The 15,468-nt window shown below is 51.4% G+C and overlaps 1 protein-coding gene across 1 annotated transcript; it reads right to left on the minus strand.

Moving 5' to 3' along the window:
• Positions 1-1,839: 1,839 nt before the first annotated feature.
• On the minus strand, positions 1,840-8,953 carry ZNF835 (zinc finger protein 835). Its single transcript, XM_075993287.1, is given in 3 exon segments — positions 1,840-3,762; positions 3,765-5,326; positions 8,788-8,953. Coding segments are annotated over 2 exon segments (1,686 nt in total). The 5' UTR covers positions 5,280-5,326; positions 8,788-8,953; the 3' UTR covers positions 1,840-3,591.
• Positions 8,954-15,468: the final 6,515 nt, after the last annotated feature.

Genomic DNA, 15,468 nt, shown 5'->3' on the forward strand with positions numbered 1-15,468 from the left:
CCCGCCCCTGTATCGGCCCTGCCCCCCGGCCCAGGCTCCGGCCCCAGCACAGGCCCCGCCCCATCCTGACCCACACTCGGGCCCCGCCCTGGCCCCAGCTCAGGCCCGCCCCCGCCCACACTCAGGCCCCGTCCCCGCCCACACTCAGGCCCCGTCCCCGCCCACGCTCAGGCCCCTCCCCAGCCCCAGCTCAGGCCCGCCCCCGCCCCGCCCCCGCCCCGCCCCCGGCCCAGGCTCTGGTCCCTGGGGTCTCCAAAGAGCGAGTTTGGCTCGCTCTGTGCTGCTGTCTTGCTTCTCTTGCTCTCTTGGGTGATTATACTCTGCCCTATGTCTCTGCACTACACTACGGTGGCATTTCACTCATTCATCCATTCGCCCGGCATTTCCTGAGGACCTACTGTGTGCTGGGCCGGGCTGGGCGACGTGTGGTCCTTGTCCCCGAATGACTCGGGCTGGTGCTAGGAATGTGCAACTATGCATTCCGCCACGACAATTCTTGAGGACCTACTGTGCTGAGGCCTGGGTGGGCGGGAGCCCAGCCCAGGGAAGAACAACCTGTGTGGCCCTGAAGAGCACCAGGGCCAGGTCAGGGTTTTTTCACTGATTCATTCATTAGCCTGACATTTCCTGAGGGCCTACTGTGTGCAGGTTCTTGACCCCACAGGGCACCAGGGCCAGGTCAGGAGTCTTTCACTCACTTGTTCTTGTGTGCCAGGGCCTGTGCAGGCGATGCCAGGACAGAAGTAAAAAACAACAACAAAAAAAACAGCTTGGCCTCTTGGTGGGGTGAGAGTTGAGAGCGTGCACGGGCGGAGAGCCAGGTGTGTCTATACCGTGTGTTTTTGCCTGTCTACTTATCTGGGTCCCTCCCTGAGTGCCCACTATCTTATCTCTTCCACCCCTCACCAAGTTATACACATTAAAGATTGTGTGTCAGTTATTATATTTTCAAGGCTTGAAACATTATTTTCAGATAAATTATATCACTTTTCAAACTTTTTGGGGGCAGAGGGATAAGGATATCTGAATGTGGATTGAACACTGGATGGCATTAAAAATTATTTTGTTATGTGTGATAATTATATTGTGGTTATATAGCAGAAGATACTTTTTGTTTTTTCTTAGACATGAAAGCTAAAATATTTAGCAGTGGCCAGGTGCAGTGGCTCATGCCTGTAATCCTAGCACTCTGGGAGGCCCAGGTGGGAGGATCACGCAAGGTCAGGAGATTGAAACCAGCCTGAGCAAGAGGGAGACCACGTCTCTATTAAAAATAGAAAGAAATTAATTGCCCAACTAAAGATATGTATAGAAAAAAAAATTAGCCAGGCATGGTGGCACATGCCTGTAGTCCCAGCTACTCGGGAGGCTGAGGCAAAAGGATTGCTTGAGCCCAGGAGTTTGAGGTTGCCTTGGTAGGCTGACACCACGGCACTCACTCTAGCCTGCGCCAGAGAGACTCTGTCTCAAAAAAAAAATTTAGCAGTGAAGTGACATCACATCTGTAATTTACTTTAAAATAGACCAGGAAAATATAGAGATGTATTTTCATGACCTATTTTAAAAGTAAATATATACCATAAAATATGGTAAACTTTTTATTTAAACATTTTTTAGGTATTGTATTTTTATTAAAATTATTTAAGTATTGAAGGTGGGTGAGTATATATTAACATATGACTACTAACTGTACTTAATGCATTCCTGTATCATTGAAAAACCTTGTAAGAAATTCCAGGGGGTTCTTTTTTATATTGGGGCGGGGCTATGTTTTCCTATGACCCAGGACAATTTGTTGGTCAGCCTTATAAGAAAAGCATTCTTTTTATTTGTCAGGGATTTGTTTCTTTCCTGGAGCCAAGCAAGTCACAATGGGAAGACCAAAACAATAGTAAGCGATTCTATTACATAAGAAATCTTATGCCCAAACTTTGTCAAAGGAATGTCTACCCATATGTCTATTAATACAAGGGATCTCAGAATATAAGATAATGAAAAAGAAGTAGACAGGAGGCCAGGCGCTGTGGCTCACGCCTGTAATCCTAGCTCTTGGGAGGCCGAGGCGGGCGGATTGCTCAAGGTCAGGAGTTCAAAACCAGCCTGAGCAAGAGCGAGACCCCGTCTCTACTATAAATAGAAAGAAATTAATTGGCCAACTGATATATATATATAAAAAAAATTAGCCGGGCATGGTGGCGCATGCCTGTAGTCCCAGCTACCCGGGAGGCTGAGGCAGAAGGATCACTCGAGCCCAGGAGTTTGAGGTTGCTGTGAGCTAGGCTGATGCCACGGCACTCACTCTAGCCTGGGCAACAAAGCGAGACTCTGTCTCAAAAAAAAAAAAAAAAAAGAAGTAGACAGGAAATTCTGTGTACCACATGCTACCATTTGTGTAGAAAGGTGTGCTACTATATCTTTACAGCATTCTCTATGCACATAAACAAACATATATATATATATATATATATATCTGAAGTGATTGCTTCTAGTGAAGGGGATTTAGTAGCTGGGGCACAGGGGTAAAATGATATTTTTTACTGCATAAATTGTGGACCACATGAATGTATTCCCCATCAAATAATTTCATAAAGATCATAGTTTTGTGAAGTTATGCAATTATGCTAGTAACTTTCGTCTCCCCACTGTAGTAGGTGGGGTGCATTAATGGCTGCTGTTCTTCACTCCTCCTCCAGGCACGGTCTCAGGTAGGCTCTTCCTACATTGCTCCTGGCCTTGGCTATGAGGCTTGTACCAGTGAGACCAGAGGCAAACGTGACTCTTAGAGGCTTGAAACTGGGCCTGTGTGTGTCCACTCTCTCTCAGGCCCCATGCTACCTCTCTGAGAACATGCCAGGTGAGATGTGAGGCATCAGAAGAATGACTTGGCCCAGCTGAGCCCTCGTGAACCAGCCAGCCCCCATCTGACCCACAGCTGACTGCAGATGCCAATGTGGGTTCAGCCGAGATCAACAGAACCACCCAGTTGACCTGTAGATGTGTAAGAAAGGTTAAATGGACAAATGGATAATTTGTTACACAGCAGGAGCTAACTGATGCAATCACTGAAGTGGGGTCTTTAACTTGGGGGGGGGATGTGGGGTAGGGGAAGGTAAGTTGCTCATGCTGAAAAAAAGGCTGGGTCCACCCTAAAAACCTTTTGTAGCTTTGTCAGGGGAGAGGCACTCACTTCTAGAACAATTTCCTACTCTGAATCTCTTCCACTCATTTTTCTAACTTAGTGAATCTTGATTTCTTCCTCAGTCTCTGCTCCTTTAATAAATATGCCAGCTTTACAAAAGGAGCCAGACCTTTTTATTCTCTTTAATCCAGTTAAAATCACTAGCAAGTGCCTATTCAATCATGTCATCAACGACGAAAAGGCCAGCCAGAGCCCCTCAGAACTGTCCACGTTCATGATTTTGCACCGGGGAGCCGATTGAGGGGAGTCCAGCAGACGTGGGGACCAGTCCCAGGGCTGTGTGCTCCCCACTGTGTGGCCCGGGGCAAGTTGCCAAGCTTCTCTGAGCCTCGGTTTCCTGGGGGCAGCGAGGGGTGATCGAGCACCTCCCCCATGGGTGGTGAGGCTGGAAACTAGGCATACAAAATGTCAGCGAAGCGCCTGGTGTATGCGCCCTGTGAGCTCAACTCTGCATCTTCCGCTGGCCCCGGCGGGTTCTGGTTCTGCGAGGGCCACTGTTGACGGGCTTCTCCTCCCCGTGAACGCTCCGGTGTCCAGTCAGGTGTGGGAGCTGGGCAAAGGCGTCTCCACCCTGGCCGCACGAGTAGGGCCGCTTGTCCGCATGGGTCCTCTGGTGTCGGATGAGCGCCGAGGAGAAGCTGAAGGCCTTCCCGCAGCCGCCGCACTCGTAGGGCTTCTGGCCGGTGTGCACGATGTGGTGCTGGACCAGGTAGGCGCGGCTGCGGAAGGCCTTGCCGCACTCGGGGCAGGCGTAGGGCCGCTCGCCCGTGTGCGTGCGCTGGTGCAGGGTCAGGGACGAGCCCTGGCTGAAGGCCTTGCCGCACTCGCCGCACTTGAAGGGCCGCTCGCCCGTGTGGATCTTCTGGTGCTCGACGAGAGAGGACACGTGGCCGAAGGCAGCGCCGCACTGCAGGCACTTGTAGGGCCGCTCGCCGGTGTGCACGAAGTGGTGCTGCAGGAGGTGTGAGCGGTTGCTGAAGCGCTTGCCGCAGTGCTGGCAGGCGTAGGGCCGCTCGCCGGTGTGCGTGCGCTGGTGCTGCGCCAGGTGCGACACCTGCGTGAAGGCCTTGGCGCACTGGCTGCAGGCGTACGGCTTCTCGCCGGTGTGGATGCGCCGGTGCTCGGCCAGCGAGGCGCTCTGGCTGAAGGGCGCTCCGCAGTCCGGGCAGGTGTAGGGCTTCTCACCGGTGTGCACGCGCCGGTGCTGCGCCAGGTGCGCGATCTGCGTGAAGGCCTTGGCGCACTGGCCGCAGCGGTACGGCTTCTCCTCGGTGTGGATGCGCTGGTGGCGGACGAGCGCTGAGGAGAAGCGGAAGGCCTTGGCGCACTCTGCGCACTCATAGGGCTTCTCGCCCGTGTGGATGCGCTGGTGCTCGATCAGGGACGAGCGGTTGCGGAAGGTCTTGGAGCACTGGACGCACGCGTAGGGCCACTCGCCCGTGTGCACTCGCTGGTGCTGGGTCAGGTGCGTGACGCGCGTGAAGGCCTTGCCGCAGTCGGCGCAGCGGTGCGGCTTCTCGCCCGTGTGTGTGCGCCAGTGGGACACCAGGTAGGAGCCCTGGCTGAAGGCCTTGCCGCACTCGTGGCACGCGTAGGGCTTCTCTCCCGTGTGCGTGCGCTGGTGCAGGGCCAGGTGCACGCTCTGGCTGAAGGCCTTGCCGCACTCAGGGCACGCGAACGGCTTCTCCCCGGTGTGGATTCTCTGGTGCAAGATGAACGCCGAGCAGTAGCTGAAGGCCTTCCCGCAGTCCTCGCATTTCCATGGCTTCTTGGGACTGCCACCTTTCTGCCCCTGGCCAGTGTCTGAGTGCTTCTGCGTCAGGTTCTTGGTTGGCACACTGCACCTCCGGGGCCTGCTGTCACTGGGGGTCGTGGCTTGGGTAGCATCAGGGCTCGATGTGGTTCTTGGGATTTGGTTAAGTTTATCGTGTTCCTGGACGCCGTCCCCTGCAGGGTCTCCTTTGTGGGCTGCTGCCTCTGGCTCCAGATGGCTTTCCTGAGGGTCTGCGAACTGATCCTCGTGTTTCCAGGTTCTTTCCAACTCTGAGCCCTGGAGGGCAAGGCTCAAAAGTCCCTCCATCCCTGCTCCCTCAGCTGCTGTCTGAAACTCACATCTCTGCTCTGGGTCTGAAAGAAAAAAGAAGTTGACATTGTTACTTGTCCTGGGCTGGAAAAAGGCTAATGACTGGACTGGGAAGGACTTAGTGCAGGGTCCCTGGACCTCAGAACCACTGAAATTTTGGGTCTGATAATTTTTTGTCATTGGGCCTCACTGTGTGTTGTAGGATGCTGAGCAGTGTCCCTGGTCTCTTCACACCGGATGTCAGGAGCACCCCTCACCCCAGTTGTGATAATCAAAATGCTTGCAGACATTGCCAAGTGTCCCCTGGGGACAAAACTGCCCCTGGTTTGGAATCATTGATTTAATGGAACTGAAAACAAATTTAGAAAAGCTCTGCAAAAAAAAAAAAAGAATCTGTCAGAACTTAAATGTACCCTTGTAATCTAGTGCTATAGGCTGAACTGTGTCCCCTCCTCAAAACTCCCACATTGAAGCCCTCAGCCCCAAGCTGATGCTATTTGGAGGTGGGGTCTTTGGGAGGTGATTAGGGTTAGATGGTCATGAGGGTGGGGCCCCCATGATGGGATTAGTGTGGTGTTTGTTTTTTTTTGAGACAGAGTCTCGCTTTACTGCCCAGGCCAGAGTGCTGTGGCATCAGCCTTGCTCACAGCAACCTCCAACTCCTGGGCTCAAGCCATCCTCCTGCCTCAGCCTCCCGAGTAGCTGGGACTACAGGCATGCACCACCATGCCTGGCTAATTTTTTCTATATATATTAGTTGGCCAATTAATTTCTATTTATAGTAGAGACGGGTTCTCACTCTTGCTCAGGCTGGTTTCAAACTCCTGACCTTCAGCGATCCTCCTGCCTCGGCCTCCCAGTGCTAGGATTACAGGTGTGAGCCAACACGCATGGCCAGGATTAGTGTTTTCATAAGAGGAGGAGACACCAGAGCTTGCCCTCTCTGCCAAGTGAGGACAAGCACAGGGGAGCTGTCTACAAGCCAGGACAAGAGCCCTCACCAGCACCCAACTGTAGGAGCAAGAGCAAGAGCTGGCTGTTTCCTTGATGCTGAACGGGTGTGGACAAAGCAAGCCGGGTCTGACCTGGTAGGAAGCCGTCTGGTCAGCAGCCCGAGAAGCTGAAGTAAACAGCCATGTCTCCAGTGACTACAGTCATGTAGGAGGTCTGGGCATGTCTTTTGAACAGAGCATTCTCAAAATGTTCAGATTAGGGAGTAAATGGCCATCTGTTTCCTGCCCTTGAGCTCCCTCTTGTGTTGTTTGAATAAAAGCAATGTGCGCAGCAAGGATGGGGCTCGGGCTCTTTGCTCTTAGAGCATCGAGTCCCCGTGCCCATTTGTCCTGATAATTGGCTACTTTGTCTTCATTTCTGCAGAGCCCATTGGTTTGGGGTTCCCTGTGCTCAGCTGGACTCAGCACCCAACCATGCTGGCAGCCTGATCTCAGACCAGCCTACAGAACTGCAAAGAAATAAATGTCTGTTGTTTAAGTCACCCAGTCTGTGGTATTTTGTTAGAGCAGCTAGAGCTAAGATATCTGGAAATAAAGTTTTCTTTTCTGGGGAAAAATCAGTTCACTACATACACAGGAAAAGCAAGCCCTAAATTCCATGCAAAATATATTGTTGGTGGGAGTACGCATTGGGAAACTGGCTTGGAAGACTTTGGTATTTTCTAGGAAAGCTGAAGACACACATCCTCTACTGCCCAGTAATCACACCGTCTTGAAAGAAAGCCAGAGAGCCACACACACACGCGTGTACCTGGAGCGCTCCGAGATGGCTGCTAGCGGCCACAGACTAGAGACAGTCCTGCCATCCGTCAGCAAGGGAATTGACAAATAAACGGGGTGAACATCAACACTTCAAACAGTGTTGGCAAGAAGGTCAAGATGCAAAATAATCTCTCAGGTATGGTGCTATTATATTTAGGCTTAAAATAGGCAAATCAAAACCGTTTGTTTTTTAGGGATTATAAATGTGGCAAAGGTTCATAAAGATAAGTGTAGGTGGGCCAGCTGGGATGCCAGCCGAGAGACTGCCTTAAGGCCCCTGTTGCATCCCCAGAGCTAGTGGGGTACCTGCCTCATGGTCTCAGCATCTTCATCACTCAGGCTGGGGCCCCAGCTCTGGCTGCCATGCCTCAGTGGGCCCAGTCAGCATCTGTGGGAGAAGGCAAGGGGACCTGTGAAGGAAGACACCGAGACAGATGCAGGCCCTGGGGGCTGTGTGGGGGGTGAAGATGCAGGGTGTTTTCTCCCCTGTGCACGTGGGAGGAGTGAAGTGGATTCTGGGCAGGGTTGGGTAAACTGAGGAGTGTGGGGGAGAGAGGTCACGCATACACACAGGAGCCCAAAGAGAGAGGCAGGCAGGCCTGGGGCAGTAGAAGGGGAGAACTTTCTCTACTCCCAGCACTTCTGACCCATGGGTTTTTACAAATATGTATTTCTGATTATATCACAATATCACAGGTAGACACATGTATCACGTCACACTCTGACACAAAAGGAGTCACATACAATCATAATGGGGGGGAGTTGCATCACACACAAACACACAAGAACATGCAGGGACGCACACTCAAGAGGCAGGCAGGAAGCCGTGCACCTGCAGCCACACACGCATGTGCAAACAGACACTCAGGGACAAGTAGGTACACACACGCCCAGCCCCACACTAGCATCTCTGAGTGACCAGGTACACACAGGGACAAGGTCACACATGCCACCCTGCTCCACAAAGGCAGGCCATGTGCCGGGACACCACCCACGAGGACATCTGCAACCCGTGCAGTCACAGTGGGCAGAGCTCCAGCATGGCCAAAGGCCACGTGTGCAGGGGCTCGCCCAAGCACAGAGGCACATACGTTGACCCCATGTGCCTGCAAGGTGTTTCTCACAAACATATCCTGTGACACAACCACAGCCCTTTACATACTCAGGCACATAGAAAACAACACAGTGACACCCAGGCCGCGGAGCTTTGTGCTGGTAGGCTCACACACCGAGTCACCCTACACAGTTACACACCCTGAGACCCACACGTGGGGTCATACACCTCATGCCCAGAACAGGTTTCACATGTGCCCAACGTCAGACACACACGCCTTTGTGTGACATGCTGTGATATGCAGAGATCCCCAAACGCATGCAGGCACATGCTCAGTTACACTCGCTGCTTCACCTGCAGAGCCTGAATCCCACAGGTGGGCACACGCCATACCACTGGAGCAACCAGGCATAGCCATAGTGACACGCGGGGAAGCCACTGGAGTGACCAGGTGCAGATACGGTGACACGCGGGGACGCGCCCACACGCAGCTGTACGGGCACACGCCACTGACTGACCAGGTGCAGACACGGTGACACGCGGGAGGCCCTCACACGCACGGTCACACAGCTGCACAGGCAGGCAGCGCTGAAGTCGCGAACATACATGTACACTCAGACGCACGCACACACCCGTGCGCATGCGCACACTGCACACCCTCCCCTTCTGGGACCACCTTCAAAGGCCCGGGGAGGCTCCCGCCAACCGCCGTGGAATCGTCTCAGGTTCTCTCTAGTGTCCGGCCCTCCCAAGCCAGCGCAGACCCTAGGGCCCTCCTCCCTCAGCAGCGCGGAGACCAAGTCACCCACCACCACGAACTGGCCCACGCGCCAGGCCGGGCGAACCGCGCCTGCGCAACGAGTGAGGACCAAGATGCGCGGCGCCGAAGAATTACAACTCCCAGAAGGCCCCGCGCACCAGTCTGCTCTGCCACTGACAGGCCCTGGGTCACCGAAACTACAACTCCCAGAAGGCTCAGCGTCCGCGTGCCCGGCGTCTAAGAGGCCCAGCCTCCTTCGTCGGGTACCTGGGGGCGGGGCTTGTGTCTGCCCCCACAAGTCCGGCTCACCACGGCCTGCGTGCGGGTCGTGGGCGTGGCCAGCAATTAGGCGTGGGACTTTTCCTCCTCAAGGGAGGGAGCAGAGCCCGCAGGTTTAGAAAGAAGGAATCCGAGGGTGAGAGAAGGCAAGTCGCTTATCCCAGGACACAAAGCCCTGAAAACAGGTTCTAGAGTTTGCGGCGCATACTTTTCTTTTTTGTCTCAGGTAGCTGATGTCATTCAATCCAAAGCAAAGGAGATGACAAATCCATTGACATAGGTAAATAATTATAATAGTGGACATATATGTGGGATTTACTATTGGCCAGCTGTTATTTTAAGTTACTTTCTATGAAGGAATTCTGTTAGCCTTCTTCAGTTATTTCCTGGGCAATTAGAAAAATGAGCACAAGATCATTTTTAGACAATTGGGAAAGCAGAGAACTATGTGAACAGAGACTGGGGAAAAATGCATTTCATCCTAATCCACATGCCATTGATTATGAAACATCACATTATTTTATGTAGTTCCAAGTCTTGCCATTAAACCATGACATTTACTTTCTTTACACTTCAGATATTTATTTATCTGTAGACATCAAGGGGCATGTGTTTCCCTCCTTTTATAAGTATGCAGTCATATTGGATTAGGGACCACCCTAATGAGCTCCTTTTACCTTAATTACCTCTCTAAAGACCCTATCTTCAAATATAGTCACTGCCTTCCCTTTATGCAGAGCTAAAAGAAGAAAAGAAAGGAAAAAAAATTAAACCAAATACAGTCATATTCTGAGGGACTGTGGGTTAAGTCTTCACCATATGAATTTCAGGGGGAGAGAGCAGGCACAATGCATCTCATTACAGATGGGTAAATTGCATTCATGGGGCATTAATTTCACATCCTAAATCTAATACCCCCAAGAGGTTGGGGTATTTTGCTTTCCCCAGTTCACTCTGCTAACTGGAGCCTGGTCACGCTAAACTTAGCTTGAGAGAAGGTTTGTGATGTCTCCCCCAGAGTAAAAGGCTCTGGTTCTACACATTGGCTTACATCAGAGCTGAGTACAAGTCCACAAAGTCTGTTATCTCAACTTGTGTTGGGTTTGCTGGGCCCATGCAGAAGTCTGTTTAAGTATGTCAAGAAGCACCTTATTGAGATGTCTTAGTGACCACATTTCTAGAGATCACGTGGTAATGAGCCATTGTTCTAGATTTCCTGTGGGTTGACATATTCTGAATTTTGTGCTGCCTTATCATTATAATTGGCTTATCATTATAATTGTGCCTATCTTATTTCTGAAAGTTTCGTGCCCACCAGATCTACTACTCGCAGATCCCATTATTCCCACCAAGAATATGGAACCCAATTTCCTGGCCACATTTTCTTTGTCCCACAATGAACAGCAGCCACAGGGCCCGTCACAGTCCTACCTCCTGATACCATTACCTTGGTGGTTAGATTTTAACCATAATTGTTTAAGGCAGGGGAGACATAAACATTCAGACCTAGTCGATCATTGCTGACCCAGGCTTTATTTAGCCAACGTAGAAGACTGTTAATGTCAGTCCCGGGCACCTCACATTGGGTTCTGAGTCCCAGGTGAGTGCACCCATGCACACGGGTTGGAGCTGATCAAATCTTGTATTTCATCTTCCTTGGCCTGACACCCTTAGACTCCCTACACCACATACCTGTCAGGCTGCTGCCAAGACAGGTTGGTGAAGTCTTGTTAGTCTTTCTGTGTATACGCTCTCTTTTCTTGAAACACAGCTTATCCCTCTGCACTGGGTCTCAGATGGGACACACTTTTGGTTACAAGCCTGAAGCAGGGAGAGGTGGGGCCCGAAATGTGTATACATTGGCTCCTGCCACAGCTATCTCAGGGGGAGGTGACAGGTTTTGATGGAGAGCAAGTCTGGCTCACTCAGATGGTGAGGAGAGGGCTCCTGCCATGGGTTTCTTCTCCACTTTACAGAGCAGAGGACTGAGGCTCGGATAAGGCAAGTCACCTGGGCAGTCCGGCTGTAGTGTCCAGGAGCCACTTCCCACCTCTCATCCTGCCTTTCTAAGCAGCCAAGCAGGGAGCCTTGTGCCAGCTGCTAGCTGGGGATTTCTCCGTTTTATTCGTTTACACTTGTGGAGCTGAGCAGGCTCCAAAGGGCAGAGCCGGGGGGGGGGGGGAGGGCAGAGGGATGGGGACTCCATTGTCGGCTGTCCGTGGGGAGTAGCCAGAACACCCATGCACATGCATGGATAACACACGCAGTCATAGTCACGCATGCATACTGTATCTGTCAGCTTTTGCTGCATAACAAGCGACCCCAAACACAGAGGCTGCTACGGACTGAATTGTGCTCTCCTCAAATTCATATGTTGAAGCCCAAACCCTCAGTATTTCACAATGTGACTTTATTTGGAGTGGGCCTCAAAAGAGGTGATTAAGTTAAAATGAGGCTGTTAGGGTGAGCTCCAATCCAATCTGACGGGTGTCCTGATTATGAACACAAGAGAACATGTAAGCACACAAAGAGACACTAGGGATGTGTGAAGAGAAAGAAAACCACGTGAGGACGCAAGGAGGAGATGTGCAAGCCACATCTCCTGAGAGGCCTCAGGAGAACTCAAACCAAGTGACACCTTCATCTTGGACTTCTGCCCCCAGAACTGTGAGAAGATAAATCTCTGCTGTTTGAGCCAGGCAGCATGTGGCACTTTGTCCACGGCAGCCCCAGCAGACTGATAGAGAAGGCGTAAAACCCAACCGTGTTTTATTTAATTAGCAGTGAGCTAGAACTCTGGGCTGGGTTCAGGTGGGCAGTTTTTGCAGTCGTGGCTGGGCCCACTCATGCGTCTGTAGTGAACTGCAATCTTCTGGCTAAAGATGAGGTCAATGTTGGTTCTAAGTACAATCAGGAAAAATGGCCGAGTCTCAGTTTACCACACACAAAAAAGAAAGGCCGGGCGCAATGGCTCACGCCTGTAATTCTAGCACTCTGGGAGGCCGAGGCAGGCGGATTGCTCGAGGTCAGGAGTTCGAAACCAGCCTGAGCGAGACCCCATCTCTACCAAAAATAGAAAGAAGTTAATTGACCAACTAAAAATATAAATACAAAAAAATCAGCCGGGCATGGTGGCGCATGCCTGTAGTCCCAGCCACTCGGGAGGCTGAGGCAGGAGGATTGCTTGAGCCCAGGAGTTTGAGGTTGCTGTGAGCTAGGCTGACGCCACGGCACTCACTCTAGCCTGGGCAACAAAGTGAGACTCTGTCTCAAAAAAACAAAACAAAAACAAAGAAAAGAAAGGAAATGGACCAGACGGTACCCACCCCATAAATATAATTTTGTTCTCCAGTCCCCCGCAAAAACGCACCTCATCTGTTTCAGACTGCGTCAGTGTGTCCAGCGTCGCGGTGTGTCTCGAGGGCACCATCGACCCACGGAAGGAAGCGCAAAACCTGCCCAAACCTGCTCTTTCCCTTAAGAGGGGAAAACAGAAGATTCTGGAGGGAGGCTCTGAAGCCGCAGGGCGAGGGGGAGGGCACGTCCCTCTAAGCCGGGTTGGGGTCCCCGGCTCCAGAGACCCGGGAGGTGCAGTGCTAGTCGCCTGTCGCCGTCGCCGGGCAAACGCTTGCCAGACACGGCCTCGGAGCACGGGACCGCGCTTGAAACGCGCGTCCCCCTGAGCGCGGCTGCGCGCGGAAAGGGCGCGGCTTCCGAAGAGCAGCGCGGCCAGCGCCAGGGCGGCGCTGGGCTGGGGCCCCTGCGCGCTCCCAGCTCTGGGGACTGACCCTCGACTGGGCAGGGATGCGGCGGCCGGGTGGCCAGTGGTTAGTGTTGGGGTGGAAGCTTAGGGATTTCTCACGCAGAGATGAGGACAGAAAGAAGGGGTTTATTTGCTTTTCCCTGGGGAGGTGGAAAAAGGAAGAATGTGCTGGCCCCAAAAACCAGCTACGGGGGCTTTTTATTTTTAATTTTATTTTTTGAGACAGAGTCTCGCTTTGTTGCCCAGGCTAGAGTGAGTGCCGTGGCGTCAGCCTAGCTCACAGCAACCTCCAACTCCTGGGCTCAAGCGATCCTCCTGCCTCAGCCTCCCAAGTAGCTGGGACTACAGGCATGCGCCACCATGCCCGGCTAACTTTTTTTTTCTATATATATTTTTAGTTGTCCAGCTAATTTCTTTCTATTTATGGTAGAGACGGGTCTTGCTCTTGCTCAGGCTGGTTTCAAACTCCTGAACTGGAGCAAACCTCCGGCCTCCCAGAGTGCTGGGATTACAGGCGTGAGCCCCCGCGCCCGGCTATGGGGGCTTTTTAAATGCGGTTGTGAAGATGGCAGGGTACCATGTGGAGAACCTGCTGCCCCCGCTCCTGCCTTTCTTCTCGGGCAGGCAGATGACAGACGCTACCAGGACCCGGCGACCCTTGGTCTCCCGCGCCCCTTGGAGAAGGGCTCTCACAGGGTGAGGCTCTGCCTCCAAATGTGGTGGAGGCTGTAACTCATTTTCCTGCTGCTTCTCAGGAACTCTGTAAAAGCAGATTCTCAAAAAACAATTTTAAAAGATATCTTTTTTCCCCATCCATTCCACTCTTTTCAGAAGTTGTGCAAAACAGAGCTGCCGCAGGTGCCTGTTAGTAAGGAAGTCATAGAGTTGGCCTTTAACTGTAACTGGGGAAATTGTGGGGTTCGGTATTTTCCTGTTACTTTTGCAAGGCTGCCCCTTTCAGTTACCGTGTTTCCCCCAAAATAAGACAGGGTCTTATGTTTATTTTTCCTCAAGGAGACACCCTAGGGCTGATTTTCAGGGGATGTGTTATTTTTTTAAGTACGGTACAACAATCTACATTTATCCAAATATAGTGAAGTCGTCTTCTTCTGGAACATCATCCTCACTCTCCAAACCCCGGTTCCATCCTGAATGTCTTGCGACTCTGTTTCCTTTAGACCCACCGGCCCCGATCTCTCCCGTGGAGCCACAGAGCTGTCACGGGGCGGATGAGAAGGGCTGCTCGGTGTCTTTCCCGCTCCGCAACGGACACGCATGGGCTGTGCAGACGCGCCGTGGCCACGCTGTCACTCGGGCTCATTTTCGGGGTGGGGCTTCTATTGTGCACATGCTCAGACATCCTGCTGGGGCTTATTTTATGGAGAGGTCTTATTTTTGGAGAAACACGGGAGGACCCAGGTTCAAATCCTGCCCTCATCGCCTCCTGGCTGAGTGTCCTGGAGCAAGTTGCTATTATGTATAATAATAGATAATATTAACACACAATGCATAATTATTATATTTAAAGCCCCAAGAACCTTTGTCTGGCTTTACTAAAATCTCAGTATCTCAAGAGCCAGTCTGAAATCAGGGACAGCAGACCTAGAGGGAGGAGCGTGGGCTGAGCCGGAGTTGGCCAGCGGTGACCCTCAGCCTCAGCTCTGCTTCCACTTCCCTCTTGGCACCTCCCCAGGCTTCGGGCTGGGTGGGGCTCCTATCTCAAGCTCTCCTGGCTCCCCACGTGTGCAATCACTGTCCTTGAAGATTTGATTGAACAGCAAATGTGGTTGGCTTAACGTGTCTTCACACATTTGAAATGTCAGCTTCATGGGGGCCACGGGTAGGGTGGGAGACTGTTGTCTTCTTCACAACGGTCCGGCCCATGGCAGTTGCTTGTGAGTGTGTGGAATGAGTGGTGAATGAAATCACCTTCAGACCCACTAGATTTGTGCCAGGGCCAGGCAGAATCCCCAAACACAATAGGACATACTGCACAGTTTTCAATATTTTCTGAGGCCCATAGTATACATATTTTCATATTGTGATCTCCCCATACACTTATGTAATTGAAATGAAAACTTCATGAAACATTACACTTAGCAATGCACACTGACATGTTAAAAATTACATTCCAATCTTTTAAATTTTATTTCATTAAAATGTGCTGATTATGGTAAATGGAGATTGATTGCATTAATCCCTACTATGTGCCATCCATGGATTTAAGGCACTACTTGAGAGCCAGCTGAAAAACACTGGCTTGGTTTTTTTAGGTTAAGAATGTGGCCAAATAAACTAGACTGCTAGGCTGTGGCTCTTGGTTAGGTCACTAGTAGCTGTGTGATTTGAGCTCTTGTGACTCAGTTTCTCCTGCGTGTAAAATGGGGATGATACTGGGAATGGCATTCACCTCTTAGGATGGTTGTAAGTTTAAAGTACCAAGGATGGGGCCTGACATAGGGTAAGTGTCATATATATATGTATATATAATTTCATAGTATATAAGTACCACATTTTGTTTATACATTCATCCATTTTATTTATTTATTTATTTT

Source organism: Microcebus murinus, chromosome 16 (genome assembly GCF_040939455.1).
Source record: "Microcebus murinus isolate Inina chromosome 16, M.murinus_Inina_mat1.0, whole genome shotgun sequence".
In the NCBI taxonomy this organism is placed as follows: domain Eukaryota; kingdom Metazoa; phylum Chordata; class Mammalia; order Primates; family Cheirogaleidae; genus Microcebus; species Microcebus murinus.